This window comes from Hylobates moloch, unplaced genomic scaffold (genome assembly GCF_009828535.3).
Source record: "Hylobates moloch isolate HMO894 unplaced genomic scaffold, HMol_V3 SCAFFOLD_7, whole genome shotgun sequence".
NCBI classification, from domain to species: Eukaryota; Metazoa; Chordata; class Mammalia; order Primates; family Hylobatidae; genus Hylobates; species Hylobates moloch.
The window spans coordinates 52,127,763-52,153,334 of record NW_026652282.1 but is presented as its reverse complement, the minus strand read 5'-3'; the positions used below and the strand labels follow the sequence as shown (position 1 = coordinate 52,153,334).

The 25,572-nt window shown below is 38.7% G+C and overlaps 1 protein-coding gene across 1 annotated transcript in view; it reads left to right on the top strand.

Moving 5' to 3' along the window:
- MTMR8 (myotubularin related protein 8) overlaps positions 1-15,559 on the top strand; it is a 122,854-nt gene extending 107,295 nt beyond the window's left edge. The window contains exons 13-14 of the mRNA XM_032757069.2: positions 12,548-12,674; positions 14,573-15,559. Coding sequence (XP_032612960.1) covers positions 12,548-12,674; positions 14,573-15,097 — 652 coding nt within the window. The 3' untranslated portion in view covers positions 15,098-15,559. The remainder of the gene's footprint in view (positions 1-12,547; positions 12,675-14,572) is intronic.
- The last annotated feature ends 10,013 nt before the right edge of the window (positions 15,560-25,572 follow it).

Genomic DNA, 25,572 nt, shown 5'->3' with positions numbered 1-25,572 from the left:
TCTGTTGGAGTTTGCTGGAGGTCCACTCCAGACCCTGTTTGCCTGGGTATCAGCAGCAGAGGCTGCAGAACAGCGAATATTGCTCAATAGCAAATGTTGCTGTATGATCGTTCCTCTGGAGGTTTCGTCTCAGAGGAGTACCCAGCTGTGTGAGGTGTCAGTCTGCCCCTACTGGGGGGTGTCTCCCAGCTAGGCTATTCTGGGGTCAGGGACCCACTTGAGGAGGCAGTCTGTCCGTTCTCAGATCTTAAACTCCGTGCTGGGAGAACCACTACTGTCTTCCAAGCTGTCAGACAGGGACATTTAAATCTGCAGAGGTTTCTGCTGCCTTTTGTTCAGCTATGCCCTTCCCCCAGAGATGGAGTCTACAGATGCAGCCAGGCCTCCTTGAGCTGCAGTGGGCTCCACCCATTTCGAGCTTCCAGGCTGCTTTGTTTACTTACTGAAGCCTCAGCAATGGCAGGCACCCCTCCCCTAGCCTTGCTGCCGCCATGCAGTTCCATCTCAGACTGCTGTGCTAGCAGTGAGTGAGGCTCTTTGGGCGTGGGACCCTCCGAGCCAGGTGCGGGATATAATCTCCTGGTGTGCCGTTTGCTATGACCATTGGAAAAGCACAGTATTAGGGTGGGAGTGACCCAATATTCCAGGTGCCATCTGTCACAGCTTTGCTTGGCTATGAAAGGGAATTCCCTGACCCCTTGTGCATCCTGGGTGAGGCGATGCCTCACCCTGCTTCAGCTCATGGTTGGTAGGCTTCACCCACTGTCCTGCCCCCGCTGTCTGACAAGCCCCAGTGAGATGAACTCGGTACCTCAGTTGGAAATGCAGAAATCACCCATCTTCTGCATCACTCATGCTGGGAGCTGTAGACTGGAGCTGTTCCTCTTCGGCCATCTTGGAGCTCTCCCCTTCTGGATATTAACTCCTTACTAGATATATGATTTGCAAATATTTTCTCCCATTCTGCAGGTTGCCTTTTCACTCTTCTGATAGTGTATTTTGATACATGAAAGTTTAATTTTGATGTAGCCCAATTTATCCATTTTTATTCTTTTGGTCTTATATCTGTGATATAAGATTGCTGAATTCAGTATCATGATGTTTTATCCTGTGTTCACTGTAAATAATTTTACAATTTTCACCCTTACCTTTAGGTCTTTTATACACTTTGAGTTGATTTTTGTTTATGGTGTAAAGTAAGGGTCCAACTTTATTCTTTTTTTTTGTCTCTTTTTTTCTAATTTTATTTTATTTTAGGTTCCAGGATACATGTACAGAATGTGCAGGTTTGTTACATAGGTAAACATGTGCCATGGTGGTTTGCTGCACCTATCAACCTGTCGTCTAGGTATTAAGCCCCACATGCTTTAGCTATTAGTCCTGATGCTCTCCCTACGCCCACCCCTTCTGACAGGCCTCGGTGTGTGTTGTTCCCCTCCCTGTGTCCGTGTATGGTTCCAAGTCTTACCTATTGTGAATACTGCTGCAATAAACATACATGTGCATATATCTTTATAATATAATTATTTATATTCTGTTGGGTATATACCCAGTAATGGCATTGCTGGGTCAAATGGTATTTCTGGCTCTAGATCACTGAGGAATCTCCACCCTGTCTTCTGCAGTGGTTGAACTGATTTACATTCCCAACAACAGTGTAAAAGTGTTCCTATTTCTCCCCAGCCTTGCCAGCATCTGTTGTTTCTTGACTTTTTAATAATCGCCATTCTGACTGGCGTGAGATGGTATCTTGTGGTTTTGATTTGTGTTTCTCTAATGATCAGTGATGTTGAGCTTTCTTTCATATGTTTGTTGGCCGCATAAATATCTTTTTTTTTGGAGAAGTATCTGTTCGTATCCTTTGCCCTCTTTTTGATGGGGTTGTTTTTTTCCTTGTAAATTTGTTTAAGTTCCTTGTAAATTCTGGATATTAGAACTTTGTCAGATGGGTAGATTGCAAAAATTTTCTCCCATTTTTTAGGTTGTCTGTTCACTCTGATGATAGTTTCTTTTGCTATTCAGAAGCTCTTTGGTTTAATTACATCCCAGTTGTCGATTTTAGCTTTAGTTGCAACTGCTTTTGGCAATTTCATCATAAAATCTTTGCTCATGCCTATTTTCTGAATGGTATTGCCTAGATTTTCTTCTATGGTTTTTATGGTTTTGGGTTTTATATTTAAGTCTTTAATCCATCCTGAGTTAATTTTTGTATAAGGTATAAGGAAGGGGTCCAGTTTCAGTTTTCTGCAAATGGCTAGCCAGTTTTCCCAGCACCTTTTATTAAATAGGGAATCCTTTCTCCATTACTTGTTTTTGTCAGGCTTGTCGAAGATCAGATGGTAGTAGATGTGTGGTGTTATTTCTGAGATCTCTATTCTGTTTCATTGGTCTATGTGTCTGTTTTGGTACCAATACCATGCTGTTTTGGTTACTGTATAGCCTTGTAGTATAGTTTGAAGTCAAGTAGTGTGATACCTCTAGCTGTGTTCTTTTTGCTTAGGATTGTCTTGGATATATGGGCTGTTTTTTGATTTCATATGAATTTTTAAGTAGTTATTTCTAATTCTATGAAAAATGTCAATAGTAGTTTGATGGGAATAGCATTGAATCTCTAAATTACTTTGGGCAGTATGGCCATTTGCATGATACTGATTCTTCCTATCCATGAGAATGGAATGTTTTTCCATTTGTTTGTGTCCTCTTTCATTTCCTTGAGCAGTGGTTTATAGTTCTCCTTGAAGAGGTCCTTCACATCCCTTGTTAGCTGTATTCCTAGGAATTGTATTCTCTTTGTAGCAGTTGTGAATGGAAGTTCATTCATGATTTGACTCTCTGCTTGTCTATTGGTGGTGGTATAGCAATGCTTGAGATTTTTGCACATTGATTTTGTATCCTGAGACTTTGCTGAAGTTGCTTATCAGCTTAAGGAGCTTTTGGACTGAGATGATGATGTTTTCTGGATATAAGATCATGTCGTCTGCAAACAGAGACAATTTGACTTCCTCTCTTCCTATTTGAATACCCTTTGTTTCGTTCTCTTGCCTGATTGCCCTGGCTGGAACTTCCAATACTGTGTTGAATAGGAGTAGTGAGAGAGGGTATCCTTGTCTTGTGCCTATATTCAAAGGGAATGCTTCCAGCTTTTGCCCATTCAGTATGATATTGGCTGTGGGTTTGTCATAAATAACTCATATTATTTTGAGATATGTTCTGTCAGTACCTAGTTTATTGAGAGTTTTTAATAGGAAGGACATTGAATTTTATCGAAGGCCTTTTCTGCATCTATTGAGATAATTATGTGGTTTTTGTCATTGGTTCTGTTTATGTGATGAATTACGTTTATTGACTTGTGTGTGTTGAACCAGCCTTGCCTGCCAGAGGTGAAGCTGACTTGATTGTGGTGGATAATCTTTTTGATGTGCTACTGGATTCAGTTTGCCAGTATTTTATTGAGGATTTTTGCATCAATGTTCATCAGGAATATTGACCTGAAGTTTTCTTTCTTTATTGTGTCTCTGCCAGGTTTTGGTATCAGGATGATGCTGGCCTCATAAAGTGAGTTAAGGAGAAGTTGCTCATTTTCAATTGTTTGGAATAGTTTCAGAAGGAATGGTACCATTTCCTCTTTGTACCTCTAGTAGAATTTGGCTGTGAATTCATCTGGTCCTGGGCTTTTTTTAGTTGTTAGGCTATTTATTACTGCTGCAATTTCAGAACTTGTTATTTGTCTATTCAATAATTCGACTTCTTCCTGGTTTAGCCTTGGGAGGGTGTATGTGTCCAGGAATTTATTCATTTCAATTTCATTCAATTTCATTCTTTTGCATGTGGATATAAAGTTTTCCCAGCACCCATTTGTTTGAAAGACTGTCCTTTCTGCATTGAATTATCTTGGCACTGTTATCAAAAATCACTTCATTGTATATGCAATGGTTTATTTCTGGGTTCTCTGTTCTGTTCCATTGGTCCATATGTGTGTCTTCATGCCAGTACAATATTGTATTGATTACTGTAGCTTAATAATATCTTTTGAAGTCAAAAAGTATGTGACTTCCAACTTTGTCTTATTTTTCAAGATTGTTTTTGCTATTCAGGGTCCCTTGCAATTCCATATGAATTTTAGGATGTATTTTTTCCATTTCTGCAAAAAACTACCATTGTGATTTTGATGGAAACTGCATTAAATCTGTAAATCACTTTGGGTAGTATTGACATTGTAACAATATTAAGTCTTTTAATTCATGAACAGGGAATGTCTTTCCATTCATTTGTGTCATCTTTAATTTCTTTCAACAATATTTTGTAGTTTATTGTGTATAAGCCTCTTACCTGCATGCTTAAGTTTAGTGAAAGCAGGCTTTCTTATCTTATTCCCAATCTTAAAGGTAAAGCTTTCAGTCTTTCAACATTGAGTATGATGTTTAGTATTTTCATGAAGATTTTTGCATCTATATTCAGTATCAGCAATATTAGCCTATAATTTTCTTTGTTATAAGGGTAACTCTGGCTAACATAATATGAGTTTCAAAGCATACCCTCCTTTTTGATTTCTTGAAATAATTTGAGAAGTGTTAGGGGGAAGGGGTGGCTGTGGGCACAGCTTCATCAGACTTAAGTGTTCCTGCCTGCCAGCTCTGAAGAGAGCAGTGGATCTCCCAGCACAGCACTTGAGCTCTGCTAAGGGACAGACTGCTTCCTCATGCGGGTCCCTGACCCCTGTGCCTCCTGACTAGGAGATACCTCCCAGCAGGAGTCGACAGACACCTCATACAGGAGAGCTCTGGCTGGCATCTGGCAGGTGCCCCTCTGGGACAAAGCTTCCACAGGAAGGAACGGGCAGCAATCTTTGCTATTCTGCAGCCTCCACTGGTGATAACCAGGCAAATAGGGTCTGGAGTGGCCCTCCAGCAAACTCCAGCAGACCTGCAACAGAGGGGCCTGACTGTCAGAAGGAAAACTAACAAACAGAAAGAAGTAGCATCAACATTGGCTGGGCACGGTGGCTCATGCCTGTAATCCCAGTACTTTGGAAGGCCGAGGCGGGCAGATCACAAGGTCAGGAGTTCGAGACCAGCCTGACGAACATGGTGTAACTCCATCTCTACTAAAATACAAAAAATTAGTTGGGCATGGTGGCGCCCACCTGTAGTCCCAGCTCCTCAGGAGGCTGAGGCAGGGGAATCACTTGAACCTGGGAGGCGGAGGTTGCAGTGAGCTGAGATCTCACCATTGTACTCCAGCCTGGAAGACAGACTGAGACTCTGTCTCAAAAAAAAAAAAAAAAAAAAAAAACAGCAAAAGAAATAGCATCAACATCAACAAAAAGGACATCCACACAGAAGCCCCATCTGAACCTCACCAGCTACGAAGACCAAAGGTAAATAAATCCACAAAAATGAGGAAAAACCAGTGCAAAAAGGCTGAAAATTCCATAAGCCAGAATGCCTCTTTTCCTCCAAAGTATCACAACTCCTTACCAGCAAGGGAATAAAACTGGAGGGAGAATGAGTTTGACGAATTGACAGAAGTAGGCTTCAGAAGGTGGGTAATAACAAACTCTTTTGAGCTAAAGGAACATTTTCAAACTCAATTCAAGGAACCTAAGAACCTTGAAAAAAAGTTAGAGGAATTGCTAACTAGAATAACCAGTTTAGAGAAGAATATAAATGACCTGATGGAACTGAAAAACACAGCACGAGAACTTCATGAAGCATAAACAAGTATCAATAGCCAAATTGACCAAGCGGAAGAAAAGATATCAGAGATTGAAGATCGACTTAATGAAATATAGCATGAAGACAAGATTAGAGAAAAAAGAATGAAAAGAAATGAACAAAGCCTCCAAGAAATATGGGACTATGTGAAGAGACCAAACCTACATTTGATTGGCGTACCTGAAAGTGATGAGGAGAATGGAACCAAGTTGGAAAACACTCCAGGATATTATCCAGGAGAACTTCCCCAACCTAGCAAGACAGACCGACATTCAAATTCAGGAAATAAGAGAACACCACAAAGATACTCCTTGAGCATAACAACACCAAGACACATAATCATCAGATTCACCAAGGTTGAAATGAAGGAAAAAATGTTAAGGGAGAGAAAGGTTGGGTTACCCACAAAGGGAAGCCCATCAGACTAACAGCAGATCTCTCTGCAGAAACCCTACAAGCCAGAAGACAGTGGGGGCCAATATTCAACATTCTTAATGAATTTTCAACCCAGAATCTCATATCCAGCCAAACTAAGCTTCATAAGTGAAGGAGAAATAAAATCCTTTACTGACAAGCAAATACTGAGAGATTTTGTCACCACCAGGCCTGCCTTACAAGAGCTCCTGAAGGAAGCACTAAACATGGAAAGCAACAACTGGTTCCAGCCGCTGCAGAAACATACCAAATTGTAAAGACCATCGGAACTATGAAGAAATCGCATCAACTGACAGGCAAAATAACCAGCTAGCATCATAATGACAGGATCAAATTCACACATAACAATATTAACCTTAAATGTAAATGGGCTAAATGCCCCAATTAAAAGACACAGACTGGCAAATTGGATAGAGTCAAGACCCATTGGTGTGCTGTATTCAGGAGACCCATCTCACATGCAAAGACACACATAAGCTCAAAATAAAGGGATGGAGGAATATACACCAAGCAAATGGAAAACAAACAAACAAAAAAAGCAGGGGTTGCAATCCTAGTCTTAAAACAGACTTTGAACCAACAAAGGTCAAAAAAGACAAAGTACATAATGGTAAAGGGATCAATGCAACAAGAAGAGCTAACTATCCTAAATATATATGCACCCAATACAGGAGCACCTAAATTCATAAAGCAAGTTCTTAGAGACCTACAAAGAGACTTAGACTCCCACAGAATAATAGTAGGAGATTTTAATACCCCACTGTCAATATTAGATCAATGAGACTTGAACTCAGCTCTAGACCAAGCCAACCTAATAGACATCTACAGAACTCTCCAACCCAAATCAACAGAATATACATTCTTCTCAGCACCACACTGCACTTATTCTAAAATTGACCACATAATTGGAAGTAAAACACTCCTCAGCAAATACAAAAGAATGGAAATCATAACAAACAGTGTCTCAGACCACAGTGCAATCAATTTAGAACTCAGGATTAAGAAACTCACTCAAAACTGCACAACTACATGGAAACTGAACAACCTGCTCCTGAATGACTACTGGGTAATTAATGATCCTGAATGACTGCTGGGTAATTAATGAAATTAAGGCAGAAATAAATAAGTTCTTTGAAACCAATCAGAACAAAGACACAGCATTTAGAGGGAAATTTATAGCACCAAATGCCCACAGGGGAAATCAAGAAAGATCTAAAATCAACACCCTAACATTGCAGTTAAAAGAACTAGAGAAGCAAGAGCAAACAAATTCTAGCAGAAGACCAGAAGTAACTAAGATCAGATCAGAACTGAAAGACATAGAGACATGAAAAACCCTTCAAAAAATTAATGAGTCCAGGAGCTGTTTTTTTCAAAAGATCAACAAACTAGATAGACCACTAGCCAGACTAATAAAGAAGAAAAGAGAGAAGAATCAAATAGACACAATTTAAAAAGCATTAATTCTTTAAATATTTGGGAGAATTCTTCAGTGAAGCCTCTAGACCTGGGCTTTTCTTTGCTGGGAGGTTTTTGATTCCTGATTCAATTTCTCTACTCAGTATTAGTCTGTTCAGTTTTTCTTTGTGATTCAGTCTTGGTAGGTTGTATGTTTCTAGGGATTTATTCATTTATTCTAGGTTATCCAATTTATTGGTACATTGTTGTCTTTATGATCTTTTTTATTTTTGTTGCATCAGTTGTAATGTCTCCTGTTTTGTTTCTGATTTTATTTATTCAAGTCTTCTCTTTTTATTTCTTAGTCTAGCTAAAGTTTTATCAATTTTGGAATTTTTTTTCCAAAAAATAAACACTTCTTAGTTTCTTTCTTGCTTTTTTTTTTTTTTTTTTTTTTTGACAGAGACTCATTCTGTTGGCCTGGCTGCAGACTGGATGAGGCTCAAGCAGTCCTCCAAACCCAGCTCCCAAGTAGCTGGGACTACAAGCATGTGCTATTTTCTAAATGTTTTGGTAGAGATGAGGTCTCTCTATGTAGTCCAGGCTGGTCTCGAACTCCTGGCCTCAAACAATTCTGCCTTGGCGTCCCAAGGTGCTGGGATTATAGACGTGAGCCACTGCACCTGGCCCCACCTCTTTGTTTCTTTGATTTTATATTCACTGTTTCATTTATTTATTCTCTAACCTTTATGATTCCTTCCTCCACTACCTTTGGGCTAGTTTGTTCTTTTCCTAGTTCCTGAGATATAAAGTTAGGTTTTTGATTTTAGATCTTTCTTCTTTTTTAGTATCACTATAAATTATCACTATAATTTATCACTATAAATTTCTCTTTTTTATTAATATTTTTAATTGGCCAGTCATAATTGTATATATTTCAGGGGTACAATGTGATGTTTTGATATATGAATAAAATGTGGAATGATTAAATCAAGCTAATTAACATATCCATCACCTCATTTAGCCATCATTTTTGTGGTGAGACACTTGAAATTTACTCTCTTCTCTTCAATTTTGAAATACGCAATACGTTATTGTCAACCATGGTCACCATGCTGGGCAGAAGACCTCAAAAAGTCATTCCTTTTATCTAACTGCATCTTTCTACCCTTTGGCCAACATCTCCCTATTCTCTCCTATCTCAACCTCTCATATCCACAATTTTACTCTCTGTTTCCATGAATTTGATTGTTTTAGATTCCACGTATAAGTGAGAACATATAGTTTTTGTCTTTCTGTGTCTGGCTTATTTCACTTACATAATGTCCTCTGGTTCCATCTACGTTGTCACAAATGACAGCATTTATTTCTTTTTTAAGGTAGAATAGTATTCCATTATGTACATATATATCACATTTTCTTTATTCAATCACCTATTGATGGACTCTTAGGTTGAGTCCATATCTTGACTCTTGTGAATAATGCCAGAATGAACATTAGAGTGCAGATATTTCTTCAAAATACTGATTTCAATTCCTCTACCCAGAAGTGGGATTGCTGGATCATATGGTAGTTCTATTTTTAATTTTTGTCAAACCTCCATACCGTTTTCCATAATAGCTGTGCTAATAAATTTCCTTCTTAGTACTGCCTTTGCTGCATCCTACATGTTTTGGTATGTTGTGGTTTTGTTTGTTTCAAGATACTTTCCAATTTCCCTTTTGATTTCTTTGACCCATTGGTTGTTTAAGAGTGTTTAAGTTTTTTAATTTCCATATATGTTTTAACTTTCCAGTTTCCTTTATGCTATTGATTTCTAGTTTCATTCCATTGTGAACAGAAAAAAATACTTGGTATGATTTTAATCTTCTTAAATTTGATAAGCTCTCTTTTATGACCTAACATGTGACCTATCTTGGAGAATGTTACATGTGCTTTTGAAAAGAATGTGTATTGTACTGTTATTGGGTTGAATATTCTGTATATCTGTTAGGTCCATTTGGTCCATAGACTTGTTCAAGTCTGCTATTTGTTTTTTGATTTTTCTCTCTGATTGTTCTATCCATAATTGAAAGCAGAGTATCGAAGTAATCTATTACTGTATTTCTGTGTGTTTCTCCCTTCAGTTCCATCAGTGTTTGCTTTACATATTTAGGTACTCTGATGTTGAATGCATATACATTTATAATTGTTACAGTTTCCTGGTGTATTGATCCTTTCATCATTATATAAAATTCTTCATTGTCTCAGTGACATTTTTTGACTTATAGTTCATTTTATCTGATATTACTATTGCCAAACCTGCTTTTTTTAAGTTACAATTTGCATGGAATATCTTTTTTTATCCCTTCACTTTCAGCGTATGTATGCCCTTAAATCTAAAGTGAGTCTCTTATAGACAGCATATAATAGGATGTTTTTCTTAAACTATTCAGTCATTCTGTGTATTTTTATTGGGGAGTTTAATCCATGTATATATTTCAAGTAATTGTTGATAGGGGAGGATTTACTGTTGCCATTTTGTTCATTGTTTTCTGTTTGCCTTGTAGGGATTTTGTTGTTGTTCTTCTTTTCATTTCTTGCTTTCTTCCTTTATGTTTTGTTTTTATGTTTGTTTGTTTAGTTTTTATATTAGTATGCTTTGATTACTTTCACTTCTTTTTTTTTTTAACTTCTGTAGGTATTTCCTTTGTAACTACCATGGGGCTTACATAAAATGTCTAACAGTCTAACACTCTGTCTTAAGCATGTAACAACTCAACTTCAATTATGCACACATTACACGTTTTCTTCTTCTCTATGTTATTCATGTCAAAGTTTACATTTATTTATATTGTATATTCATTAGCATACTTTATAATTATTTTAATACTTTTTTAGACTTTATACTACAATTAAAAGTGATTTACCCACAACCATTAGAGTAACATAGTATTCTTTATTAGTCTATATACTTACCTTCACCAACAACTTTTATACTTTTTTATGCTACTGTGTTGCTATTTAGCATTCTTTCATTTTCATTTTCATTTCCCTTTCAATCTAAGAAGACTTCCCTTTAGATTTCCTGTAAGGCAGGTCTAGTGGTAATGAACTCCCTTAGCTTTTGTTTGTCTGGGAAAGTCTTGATCTCTCTTTCGTTTTTGAAGAACAGTTTTGCCACATATATCATTATTGGTTCATAGTTTTAGTTTTCCTTCAGTGCTTTGAATATATTATCCCACTCTCTACTCTCTTCTGACCTGAAAGTTTTTTTTTTTGCTGAAATGTCTGCTGATGGTCCTAATGGATTTTCCTGCATATGACAAGTTGGTTTTATCTTACTGCTTTCAAAATCCTGTCTTTGACTTTGGCAATTTGATTATCATATGCCTTAGTGTGGATTTCCTTAGATTCATCGTATTTGGGTCATTTTGGCTTCCTAGATCTGGATGTCCATTTCCTTCCCCAGATTTAGGGGGTTTTCAGTCATTACTTCTTTAAATAAGATTTCTAGTCCTTCTTATATTCTCTTGGGACTCCCATAATACATATATTGGTCTGCTAATTAATGGTGTCCCATAGGTCCTTTAAGCTATTTTTTTTTATTCTTTTTTCTTTGTGTGCCTCTGATTGGATAATGACAAATAATCTGTGTTTGTCTGCTTAGTCTTTTTTCTGCTTGCTCTAGTCTGTCATTTAACTCCTCTATTGGATTCTTTACTTCAGTTATTGTATTCTTCAGCTTTAAGACATCTGCCTATTCTTTTACATTTTCTGTCTCTTTGTTGAAATTTTCATTTTGTTCATGGATTGTTTTCCTGAGCTTGTTGAGATTTTTCCATGATGGATATATTGAATTCTATGTCGGGTAATTCATATATTTTCATTAGAGTCAGTTTCTGGAGTTTTAGCTTGTTTCTTTGTTCAGATTGTGTTACATCAGAAGAATCTACTCTCACTCCCAGTCATATGGATTGGCCTTGTACGGGAGAAGACATTCACCAGCCAACCAAGCCAGAGCTTCTGTGGGCCTTTCAACCCATTGTCCTAGTTTAAACTGCTGTCTTTGTTATTAGTGTCCCCCAGGCATCCAGAGTATGTCCAGTTTCATCAATGTTCCTAGACAGGTGGCACAAAAGCCATTCCCTTGGTAGCTCCTGGAGAATTTAGAATGCTGTGTGCATGTTCCAACTCTTTCCCCTTCCCAGGGAGAAGCTGGGAACTGGGATTTTCCCCCTACCCTGTGTTGAGCCAGGTACAGGAGCTGTGGTACATGTCTACATGCTAGTTGAAACTGCCACTTTCTTCTCTGTAGCCCTCAGGATACTATCACATGCCAGACCCTTTCAACTCTTTGAAATAGGTGAGAAAGAAGCCAGTCTTTTAGGTGGCACCTGGAGAAGTTGGGATGTTAGATGTGCAGTCCAACTTCTTCCATTCTGAGGTAGAAGCTGGGAATGGGGGTTTCCTTCTGATCCTATGGCACTGTGCTGGGAGTTGGGATTATGATGAGTGGATGTTTCTGCTTTTTCTACAGATGTTTTGTTTACAATCTGGTTGGTTTCATACTTATCCATGGTGCAGAAGCTTCTCCATGAGTTGCTGGATTTCTCATAAAGAGAATTGATCCTTGTGTTGCAATTAAATCAGTGTATCCATTGGGGGAAGGAGAGTCCAGGGCTTCCTATTCTGCCATCTTGCTGATGTCATTCCTCTCCCTTATTATTTCATAAAACTACATGTGAGTCTATAATTATCTCAAAATCATAATTTGATTGTTTAAAAGAACGTCAAGTTTGCTCAAGTCTAAAATGTCTCCTTCAGCTGAGATTTTTCTGCTGGTATCTTTACTCTTCCCAATTATGAGCATGTCCAGGCTTTTTAATGTCATCAAATTACAGTACTCATGAGATTTTCCCACCTACTAGGCCAATATTTTCTTGGCACAAGGAAAACATTGGTAATCAATTACTCCCGCTAAACTAACCCACTTTTCCCCCCATTTTTGTCTATTTGAGGTTCTGGTGTGGGATGTATAACCGCTTTGACAAAGGGCTGCAGCCCAAGCAGAGTATGCTAGAGAGCCTCCTGGAAATTAAGAAACAGAGAGCAATGCTGGAAACAGATGTGCATGAACTAGAAAAGGTGAGGAGAAAAGTCCCAAAGAGAGATCTTCTTGCCTCTTCTGAGTAGGTCCAGCCTGCTTGGAGTTGAATTGATACTTGTGGAAAGCTGACTGGCTGGCTTTTTTATACTCTTTGGCTTTTCATGTGTCCCGTGTCTACAAAGCTTTGAGCATAACTCCTTTTCTTACTTCCCAAAATGTGGTAAATATGTCACTCAACTAGATAAACAAGTGAATTTGTTCCCTTTATCTCTTTTTGGGTCTGGATGAAATGAGTAGGAGGAACAAGAGGGAATGACTAGGGAAATCACATACCATTAAGAGAATAAGTATAACATCTAGGGTATACTGATAAGAACAGTGCAATTGCTGTTTTCCAATTAGGAAAATCTTATAAAAGAAGATTCTTATTTCCTTCCCATGTAGACTGCAAACTCTGCTTATTGAGTGACCATGTTGGACACTTGTTTTTTAATTACAGGTTATAGAAGTCAAAAAGTATTTCTTGTTGATTTCATAAACTGAGCTGCTTATGAAATGTAGCAATCCCTAAGGGTTTGTTTGAAGGACAGGGGAAAGGTACCTCTTAGAAAAGAATTATTGGAAATGGTGTGTTATTTAGGAACTGGGTGTGAACCCACTTTAAGCCAGATAAGGCATAGCTTTTCTGCTCCCTGTAAGTAAACAAATGTAATTTTATTGTGATAATAAATGTGTTGTGATTACATCAGATCCCAAACTTTTTAATGTCCTCTTGGGAGTCAACAGCCAGTTACTTGGTTCCATTTTTTAAAAAGGTGGAGGGGGGCGAACTAAAGCATAACTTAAAATCGTAGGAAACATGCATCCCCGAGAAGGTCCAGTCCTAAGTAGATTAGATGTAGTAGAGAAACTTCTTCTTATGGCTCCTCTTTTAGCTACTAGCAGATTCTTCCACAAGGCCCTCAGGGAAGGTGCCCTATTATTGACCCAGCCCTCTCGCTTATCCCTGCCTGACTCCTGAGAGAGAATCAGATTCATTTCACATATACCCCGATCACTCTGGAAAGACTTCCTTTTGAAGTGTGTATGTGTTTTTATGTATGTGTGTTATTAACTTTCTTTTTTTAATACAGAGCAGAAAAGCAAAGCGGCTGATAATATCACCCAGACAACCCTGTTGACTTTTTTTAAAAGGCAATATAAGTGTAAAGTTAGAAAATACAGAATGCAACAAGGTACAAAATGAAAAGTTTAAAAGACTCCCCCCACCACCTTCAGAAAAATGTATGCATTTTTCTGAAGAGAAGGTCCATAATTTTCATCAGATTTTCAATGGGGACTTATGACCCCCAAATAATCACTGTTGTAAAATATCAGTGAATCATTATATTATCTCTGAAAGTGAAAATATCTGATAGAGGTAGCATGATGTAGACGACAGGTCATAGACTTTGGCGTTAGGCAGATGCAGGGTCAGATCCCAGTTCTTTACTTTGTACATGTGCGAATTTGGGTGACTTACTTAGCTTCTCTGAGCCTCAGTTTCTTCATCTGTAAAATACAGCTAATACCTAAACTAATAGGTTTATTATAAGGATAAAAGGAAATACTGTGTGTAAAGTGCCTAGCACATAGCAATATTCAATAAATATTAGTGATCTATTCCCCTGCCCTCTCCCCATCTTGTGAACAAAATTGCACTTATCATAAAAGAGGACTTTTATAGATATAAGGCCTTTGAGATTCTTCAATGGTAGGGCTTCTAAAGTACTATGGCATGTGATGAGGGAAAGATGTTGTGGGGGAGGGGGTGAACAAAAGGTCATTTGCTACCATTATAAGTGACAGCAATAGGATCTCTGCAGATCAAGGTGATGTTTGCCTAGTTTTTCTCCTGTTTCTAATACTTCTCAACCCTTTCTTGCTCCTGAGGCAGAAACTAAAAGCCCATGATGAGCCACCAGAAGAGATCTGTACCTGCTCTCAATTAGGAAACATATTATCCCAGCATCTGGGAAGTCCTTTGACCAATCCTCTTGGCTTTATGGGTATTGATGGAGACCTGAATACCTTGATGGAGAATGGCACCCTATCCAGGGAAGGAGGCCTCCGAGCTCAGATGGATCAAGTAAAAAGCCAGTGTGCAGACCTCCACCATAACTGCTGTGAGATTGTGGGCAGCCTTAGGGCCATAAATATCTCTGGGGATGTGGGCATCTCTGGAGGGACAGGCATCTCTGAGGCCATGGGCATCTCTGGAGACATGAGCACCTTTGAGGCTATGGGCTTCTCCGAAGACTTAGGAATCTATGGGGCCATGGACATCTCTGAGGCTACTGGCATCTCTGGAAACTTGGGTATTTCCGAGGCCAGGGGTTTCTCTGGGGACATGGGCATCTTGGGGGACACAGGCATCTCCAAGGCCAGCACCAAGGAGGCAGACTACTCCAAGCATCAGTGAGTTAGTTACTCATCTTCCATGCTAGGTATACCTACAGCAGCTACAATGATTCTTGTCCCAGAGAGGGCTATGCTGCTTTTCCAATTGGTTTAAGTGGGTGAAGCCAGGGCACCCCTCTCCCCACTTAAGTCTGGAAGGGAATTACTTTACTGATTAAGTGACCAATATGTTCATATTAAGCAGTACAGAGTGTAGGCAAGAGAAAGAATATGTTATTGTTCTAAAATGGGATTTAACTATAGAAATGTTGCCTCTCAGCTGAGACACATATTAAGCTGGTTCTACTGTCTGTTTTCCTTAATATTCGACCTCCCCTATTTTCTATCCTCACTGCTGTAATATGAGAGTGAAGTGGAAATATTGTCACAATGGTCAATAATGACCCTTTTGAGGGTATGGAGAGATGGTATACAGCAGGTAACTGTGAATTGCAGAATAAATTAAAAGAAAATTTTATTTTCAGGTATGCTTAGTCATGGGATGTTAGCTAACATTATTGCCAATGGAGACATACAATATTTTCCTGAGAAGGAAATCAAAATGATGCTTAATTGTTAGCATAAGCGCATGGGTGCTTGGTGGTTTGAAACATGTGACGAAAGTTTTTTTAAGTTACAACACTTGCTTTCTCCAACCCACACCCCAGCTAGGTCTTGTTAAAATACTTAGCCAATTCCTTTTTTCGTAGATAGCCCATAGGTAAACTTGAATCCACTACAGTCTAAAATTATAAATTTCAAATTAATGGGGTTTGAATTAGTAACATTAATTGCATCAGTTCAGGAAGTAACTGAAAATCTCAGTGCTTCAGACTCAGACTGAGACATGGTCTGTGTGCCTATCTGGGTTTGTGCAAAATAGGACCCTTTTTAGGTCTTTTTATGAAAACAAATGGTTTTGCTTATCTAGATATCACATGAGGTTTGTGAATGTTTTAGACACAATTGGCACTACTTTTAAATCTGGTAGGTTTATCACCTTGTGCTAATGTACAGTTTTGAAAAAAAGCCCATTCTGATAGCAGATCCAGATACTTCTGGGGAAAAGGATGTATTTTTATTTAAACACCAGTTTTTCTCCTAGGGGTTGATATACTTGATGGGTTTTTTATCTGTCCTATTGGATATTCAGTCATGATTTTGCTACTTCCACATACTGAGAGTAGGATAGGCCTCGGTCAGTTTGGGTCATGCTCTGTATATTCTCAGCAATTCCAGAACTCTTAATGCCAACAGAATCCAGGTCCTCACCCAAAAAGTCTGTTCCAAATACTCTATATTTGGCTTAAGCTAAAACATTAGATGACTTAAAGAGGCATCCCTTGATTATCACATCCAGTTGTGCACATAGAAATCTCTAAAAGATTACCTCATTAGGTGCTTTTCTTTGAAAGAAAGAGGTACCTTTTAAGGGTTTAATTTAAATATGGGAGAGGAGTGCCAGGATAGCTCCTTGATTTCTTATCTCTAGCTATAACCTGTAGACCCAAAACATCCTCTTTAGTGGAAGAACTCTAAATCATTTTGGTTGTCTTTTTTTATATGTAAGCAGGAGTCATTTTTCTATTTACTTCCTCTTGGTAAATTTTTAACTTTTTGTTTTTGAAGAACTCGTAATTTATTTGGGTCTTTCCCATTAATAAATAAGGGCCATATTTTACTTCCATATTCTTGATAGCTCTCTTGATCCTATAATTTTAAAGTATCAAGATGATTTCCTTTTTTTTTATCTCTCTGGTCCTCCTCTTTCCACGATTTAGTCCTTGCCTTATATAACCTAAATCATCAGATGTTGCCAGTTGTCATTTGACTTCTTTTGGAAAAAAAAAATGGGGTTTGTGCACACCATTTTAATCTGGAGGCTACATCTACTCCTGGCTTTGTGAAGGAAGTTGCCAAAAAGGATGATGGTACCAATCTGCCTCCAGTGAGCCATTCTGGATCTTGCTCCCAGATCTTTCTCCCATATCTCAATCTGTATATTGCAGTTTATTAACTAGCATGATGTTCTGGATAGAGTGTGTTTAGTTTTCAGGGAAGTTGAAAGTAAAAAGGTAAATGGCAAGACGTAGTAGTTTTTGCAAATTCTATAAAAAACTGAAGAGTCTTGATTTATTCCTAAAGATCTGTACAGGGACAGTACATAGTACCTAATCTTATTTCTTAGATCAAAAACAAAATTAGTCAATAGTGAAAGGAAGGTCTTTTCAATATAATTCTAAACTAAGAAGGAGTAAACCACAACCCTGGTATTTCCAAAAGCAAAAACAACATTTTTAAAAGACTGGATTATTTTGTTAATTATCTAAGGCCATGTGATCAATCTCAGTCTCAAAATCTGTGAGGTCAAGTTGTTTGGTCTTTGATATTTTTATTCCCCAACATGCCACATTATTGCTTACATATAAAATATACAGAACTTAAAAAAAACTGCATGAAAATCAGCTATTTATTCTCAACACCAAACACCTTTTAGTTTTACAGTTGGATTTAAAAATCTGAGAGAAGAAAAAGATGGAATCCAGGTATTTACACACTATTAAAAGCAGATTAGCTATCTATAGGTAGGAGCCCAGCAATAGTGAGGAGACTCTTGAAGGCAAGTTGCCAGGAGTACTAGAAAAGATGATCTATTAATGGCTTTCACTTCATACGCTGATATAGCACCTATCCTGTGAAAGAAATGTGACTCCCTTCACCCACTGTCATACCTTTCCAGTTCCCCAAGCAGAAATTCCATTCTCATGTGACTACTGTACTTAAATAGGAAGGCATTTAACCACCTGCCACTGTCATCCACTAATCTGACCTCTGCCTACTTTCTACACGTTTCACAGGCCTGGGGTTACTGCTTATCTTTTCTATGCATGAGGCAGGCTCTGTTCCTGTGCTTGTGGCCATGCTCAGATTCTACCATGCCACCGTTTTAAAAATTCATTAATTATTTACTTAGTTTATGGAATGACAGATTTATCACAGTAATAAATAAAACAATTTTAAGTAACAAATAACAGCTAACAGTTTGACTGTTTAAAGAATAAATTCACGAATAAGGTTTGCTCTATGAAAGAAAACCTGAAACTCTATATAGAACTAACTACAAGAATCTAAAGCTTATGGTGCATATATTAGACATGTATATCTTTGGAAAGTACCCTTAAAAGTTATGTTCAATTACCAGCAAGTCAGTTGTCATTGCCTGCCAACATGCATGAAACACCTCTTGTCTGAGATACTCCTCACACTTCACTGGAAGTGAGACCTTTCTCAGAACACTTCCAGCCAAAAGGAATCCAAGTCTTTTTAAGAGGTGCTTTTCAAACCTAATTGGTAACTATTTAAGCTTGGTCTTAATTTAGTAGAAAGAGAAGTTTAATAATTAAAGATGATCATGTCAGTTCTTTGTTACATACTGGCTTTTATTAAACACCCAACTCTTCTTGATGCTAATTAGGCTTTGATATACTATTGGGAAATCTTTCTATGAGAGTATTTTATTAAGTGTCCTTTTTCTAAACAATTGTGTAGGGTAATGTAAATTACCTTTATGTTAAAATATCCTTCTCAAAAGGGGTTTACTGTACTCCAGATTGGTTTATACCTAGGAAGATAATTCTCACTTTATTAATTTCCAATGTGTATGATTTAGTGATATCTAAACCAAATCTTTACCCCACCTTCAGGCGTCTCACTCGGAGAATTCTTTGTATGATACAGGCAGATATGATTCCAACCAAATCTGGTTGCTTTATTCTAAGTGCCAAATCTAAACTTGCCTTTTTATGTACACATTTAAAAACAAACAAAAAGACAAGGCTTAAGCCTTACATGTTATTCCTATGGTTTTTTTTTAAATATACTGTGAAGAAATGGTTGAGCTGTCAGGCAAAAACAGACATGGAAAGATGTGAGGCCATAACGGACTCTTGTTTTCTTGTCCTTTTAAAGGCAGTTGTGATTTCAGAGTATTTGATGGTGGCATAGAAACTTTTCCAAAGCAAAAAACAAAAACAAAAAACTTGCTTTTCAAGCCCTATAAAACATGTCTTCTCTGATTCCCTGGCTGTGATACTGACAGTCTTTGCCTTCCCCTTAAATAGGAAGTACTAGTATTGTCACCAGTCTTGGCAGCCCATGTCTCCTTTACATGTCAATGCAAGTAAAAGCATGTTACATTCTCTGTGATTTGTGACTGTTTTCACAAAAGAGAAGTGTGCTTTGAAAGCAGCTGTCTCCATGCACATGTATGTTTATTGTGGCACTATTCACAATAGCAAAGACTTGGAACCAACCCAAATGTCCAACAATGATAGACTGGATTAAGAAAATGTGGCACTCATCTATTCACAATAGCAAAGAGTTGGAACCAACCCAAATGTCCAACAACGATAGACTGGATTAAGAAAGTGTGGCACATATACACCATGGAATACTATGCAGCCATAAAAAATGATGAGTTCATGTCCTTTGTAGGGACATGGATGAAACTGGAAAACATCATTCTCAGTAAACTATCGCAAGGACAAAAAACCAAACACCGCATGTTCTCACTCATAGGTGGGGATTGAACAATGAGAACTCATGGACACAGGAAGGGGAACATCACGCACCGGGGACTGTTGTGGGGTTGGGGGAGGGGGGAGGGACAGCATTAGGAGATATACCTAATGCTAAATGACGAGTTGATGGGTGCAGCAAAACAACATGGCACATGGATACATATGTAACAAACCTGCACATTGTGCACATGTACCCTAAAACCTGAAGTATAATAATAAATATAAATAAATAAATAAAAAAAGAAAGAAAATGTGGCACACATACACCTTGGAATACTATGCAGCCATAAAAAAGGATGAGTTCATGTCCTTTGTAGGGACATGGATGAAGCTGGAAACCATCATTCTCAGCAAACTATCGCAAGGACAAAAAACCAAACATCACATGTTCTCACTCATAAGTGGAAATTGAACAATGAGAACACATGGACACAGGAAGGGGAACATCACACACTGGGGCCTGTTGTGGGGTCGGGGGAGGCGGGAGGGATAGCATTAGTAGATATACCTAATGTTGAATGACGAGTTACTGGGTGCAGCACACCAACATGGCACATGAATACATATGTAACAAACCTGCACATTGTGCACATGTACCCTAAAACTTAAAGTATAATAATAATAATAATAATGAACATATTCCAAAAAAGCAAAAATAAAAAAGAAAGCAGCTGTCTCATTTAGACCCATGGATCTTGCAGGAGCTGAACAAAAATATGCTCAGAAGTTGGCATGTGTGAAACCAATGGCTTCCATGTTTAGTCTGGTGTCCTGTCTGTTGGTGCTTTTTAAAGCATTGGTGGTAACCTAAAAGCTTTTTTCTCTTCCAAAGCTTTATTAACCTTTCAACCATTTTCATGGCTTTGTACTCTAACTTTTTAGAGGGCTCTACACCAGCCTTTACAGAATCCCAGTTGTGGAGAAGGAGGTGGGAAGGGTCGGGGGAAGAGAGTAATACAGAAATATACCTGGCCAGTTCACCAGAAAAAGTATATACCTATCCATGATTACCAGCATTCCAGTTGTTTAAAATTTCATGTGCTCCTTGAGATTAAATTGTTCACAGTAAGATCCAAAAGTCTTTTCCAAGTGGTACTGGGACCAATATATTTTCTTTTTAAGGCTTTTACACTGGTAGAAACTGTTTCCTTAAGAATGCTGTGAGATGTATATTTTCTTTGTCAACATTTTTCTCTGTTGTGATATGTAGTCCTGGGTTTTCTCTTCTTTTAGAGAGTGAAGGATGATGGGTGGTATTCTCTCCCCTTAATATGTCCCTGAGGCAGATCAGTCCTTAGCACTTTTTTGCTTCTTTTGCTGAAGCAACATTGGATTTCTCACCTGTCAGGTGAGAAACAAACACCAAAGTCATAGATAATCAGTGTTCAAAGACCCATGTCCTCTGGTCCCACTTCACATGCATTTGGCCATACCAGTTCACATAAAGTGCCTCCAAGTCTCCACTTCAGTTGCATTTGCAGACAGGGTGGTTTCTTCATTTTGTGAATGCCAGTGAGAATGCAGAGCACATATTCTGCTTCTGAAACAGAGCATGTTGTATATTATAGTTTGACAATGCCTCTGGCTTACGAACAGCTAACAAGTTCAGTCCTTTTGGAATATAGCTCATAGTATAGCTATTTGTGTGTGTGTGTGTGTGTGTGTGTGTGTGTGTGTGTGTGTGTGTGTGTGTGTTTACTAGAACTTTTGTAGCATCTGGTCTCATAGGTTATTTGGGCATTCAGATGAAGAAGATTTGTCCCAGAAATTAGAAACTCTTTTAGTGCTAAGCCTCTTACTTTGATATTGTCTAGCTAAGTTTAATGAGTACTTTAGGACATGCCAAGCCAGAGATAGAGACCAAAGTGAAGCAATTGGCCTTTTCTGTGGGATATATCATCAGGCAGCTTTAAAAGTAAGATTCAAGTATATGACCAGTGTTATCTGTAATATGTTAATGTCAGCCACATACCTGCATGAAGATCACGCAACTGATGTATAATTCAGAATTGAACTGTATAGGTTCTTTGAGAACCTGACTTTTTATTAGCTCCAGGTTTACAGACTGACACTGTCACAGCAGCTCAAGTCTGAACTTGCCAAGGTACAACAGTGTGAATGATTGACTTTAATTCCCTGTCATGTGTTTTCTTGAGCCTGTTACACCACTGCGGTATGGATGTGTGACCCAGTGAGGATGTTCACTGCCAGTTGTTTTGTCCAGTGCCACAGAGATCATTGGCCCTCTCTACTGCAGCTGTGTTACAATTTGCAAATGTTTGGATGATACCGTGTTTTTTATCCAAAATTAAAAACCTTCAGTCTTTTGCATGTGTGAGGTTACTGTGTATTAGCTACAAATAAAAGAAAAGATGGCATACCTCCAAAAATGGTACGCTGACCTAGCCTCAACAGATGAACCACCTTACAAAGACACGATCTGCAGGTAGGTTAAAATACTCTCTGTTGATGTTAAAATAAGACAAGAAAGGTATCAGGGCACCTGGTTCTGAAGAGCATTGTCAGTGACCAGCTGTGAGGGCAAGACTGACACCAACTTAACTCACAAAAGAGCGCTGACAGTATACCAGTTTGTTCATTCACACTGGGGACAGACCTGTTTACAGACCAAGCTCTTCACCCCCTTTCAAGGCCTTCTCTCCTGCCCCCACTGCCCCCTCTCCCAGCAAGAATTCTCACTCATGAACTTGGGGGTTATTTCCTCCAGGCCTCAAAAGAGCTTCCCTCTCTGGGGACTATGTGATCTGGGCCTCTAGTGGGCAGAACACAGAGAGACCTGGGTTCTAGTCCTGGCTCTGCCATTCACTGGCCCAGTGGTTTTGGGCGTCATTTTCTCTCTCTCTCAGCCTTAGATGTCTTACCTATAAAATGGGAATGATAATTGTACCTACCACACAGGGTCGTTGTGCAAGTTAACAGAGCTAACGTGTAAAGTACTACCTGGTAAAGTCCCTAGTAGTACATAAAAAACAGTCAAAATGCATTAGCCTCCTCCTACTTTCAGCCCTGATGCTGCTGATTACACTGACAAGTTCTCACTCTTATGCTTCTTTTTTCAACTCTATTCAGTCCCTTCCTACTCTTGACATATTGTCTTTAGACAGTCAGATTATAATATATTATGCTAAATTACCCAATAAATCTTTGTTCATTATAGAATGTTTTTAAAATATAGAGAACCAAAAAAGAAGACATCATAATTTTTCTATGCAGGGAGAAATCTACATGCAGAGAACAAAATAGGACTGTACTGTTCACTCTTATGTAATAGTCTTGCTTAATTTTGAACATCTTTCCATTTCTATAAATATAGGTTTATTTTGCTATTTTAATGGCCACATAGTATCTCACTATATGAGCTATAGTTTATTCAACCACCTTCCTATTGTTAAACACACTACAGCCTTCTTCTATATCAAATTTCAATCTTGCCTTTCTGAGCCATACCCTATTTTCATTGGTTAGAATTCAGCAACCTGCTTTCTAATTTGAGGTAACCGCCTTCCCTGAGGTGACTTACACAGATGGGTAATTTCATCTATTCTGGTAGGATTTTTTTTTTTAACCAACAAACTCTGTATTAGTCCTTTCTCCCATTGCTATAAAGAAATACCTTAGAGTGAGTAATTTATCAAGAAAAGAGGTTTAATTGGCTCACAGTTCCGCAGGCTGTCCAGGAAGCATGATGCTGGCATCTGCTTGGCTTCTGAGGAGGCCTCGGGAAAACTTACAGTCAGGGCATAAGGCAAAGTGGGAGCGAGGCATCCCACATGGCAGGAGCAGGAGCAGGAGAGTGAAGAGGGAGGTGCTACACACTTTTAAACAACCAGATCTCACAAGAACTCACTATCAGGAGAACAACACCAAGTGGATTATGCTAAACCATTAATGAAGGATCCCCACCTCCAACACTGTGGATTACAATTGAACATAAGATTTGGGTGAGAACACAGATCCAAACCATATCAAACCCTAAGGGTAATTTGAGCTCTAAATTTTCATGGTACTTTGTACAGAACATAAGCCTGATCTTGGAATTTATTCACTCTGTAGTCCCAAGGTAATGCACTGTGTTAGCTGTGGCTGAGGGTGTGGCAAGCTGGGCACTCTGAAATCAACTATGTTCACAGCCTCCTGTCATTCAGTAAAGGCCTAGTTTCACAGGAGAGAGGGTGTCAAAGGAAGCCCCTAAATGAGAAAGCGCTTCCGGATTAGTCAGTCCCCCTGACTTACTGTGCTTCCTTATTTGCAAAACAGGAATAATCTCTACCCTGCCAGACTCATGCTGTGATTGTGACAACCAAGGGAAATAGTAACTGCAAAAACACTTTGCAAATTTGGAAGTACTTTTCAAATATAAATTGATATTATTAGTTTCAATCTTCAAATCCTGTCCAACTGAACTAGAACTACATATAGAAGTACAAAATCAAGAATTAATGGAGTATGCTTTTGGCCTTTGGGAGGAAAATGCTACTTGGGTATATGTAAGGCACAGCACATTTGAAAGGCTACCTTGTTTCTCTAGGCCTCTGTTACCTATATTTAAGACAGGTGGTTTGAACTAGTTGATTTCTAGGAAATGACTGAATACCTATTGAGTGGTTCATGTGTGCCAGGTCTTGGGCTGGGAGCTTTAAATATATTTTGTGTGGTTGAAATAACTGAAGTCCTGTTCAAAGTCACCAGGCTAGTATGTAGGCTACTGAAACACAAGACTGACTAAAATATTGTCTATCTTGAGAATTTCATACTCTAAAACCCTATTGATTGATTGGACTTCCAGTCCAGACAAGACAGTGTAGGTTCATTTCTCACTATTCCTTCCCACTAAGTACAACCATAAGGCCTAGAAATAACACAAGTGGCAACTGAAGGAGAACTCTGAAAGGTGGTATGAAGGAGAGCTGTTTTGGGATCCCAGGGCTGGAGTAACAACACAGCAGCAAGATGTTTTATGTCCTGTCACCCAACAAGGTGGCAGTCCAGGCTGGATATTTCTTGACCCCCAACCTAACAAGATAAGGCAGCCCAGGGAGGCTTATTCCTCCCCTAGATCAAGCAGGATTCCCTCCAATAAGAGGTGAGCCTGACAGCATCATCAAGGGGGATTAATCAAGACATCAAGAACTCCCTCATTCCCCACTAACAATAAGCAGCCAGGCGAAGGGCTCTCCATCTCTACTCTTCCCTACTCAGAGACATGAGCAACCAGGAGACATCAGCAAAAGAGACCCTGCCACAAGTGCTCATCCCAGGATGACCACTTAATCTCCATGGCCAGATGGGTACCCTGTCAAAACAAGGGACTAGGCAGGGAAGCCTCTTTGTCACTGCAAGCCTGAAAGTTCCATGCCCAACTGAGAGACATTGGGCAACAGGCCTAGGGAAACTATTTCTGCTCCCCTCAGGCAGCACAAGCAGAAAACAGGAGGAACCCCAGTGGCAACAGACAAACCAATCAGACCAAAACAGCACCAAAAAGCTTTCAAAAACAACTTCACTGGAATGATAGCTGACAAAAGTAGGAGAGGATCTGCATGCTACAGCTAAACAAGATGACTGCCTGCTAAAATAGAAAGTTTAAATAGAGACTCCTAATAGAATAGACAAAATGTCCAGGATATAATAGAAAACTCACAATTTAAGTAAGAAGAGACAATCCGTCAAGTAATGTCAACACTGAGATAAATCAGATGTTGGAATTACTAGGATTTTAAAACTACCATCATAATATTCAAAAAGGAATAAAAAATCATTTGAAACAAATGAAAAAAATGGAAAATTTCAGCAAAGAAATAAAAGTTATTTTTAAACAGAACCAAATGAGGATGGGCGTAGTGGCTCACACCTTTAAACCCAGCACTTTGGGAGGCTGAGGTAGGTGGATCACCTG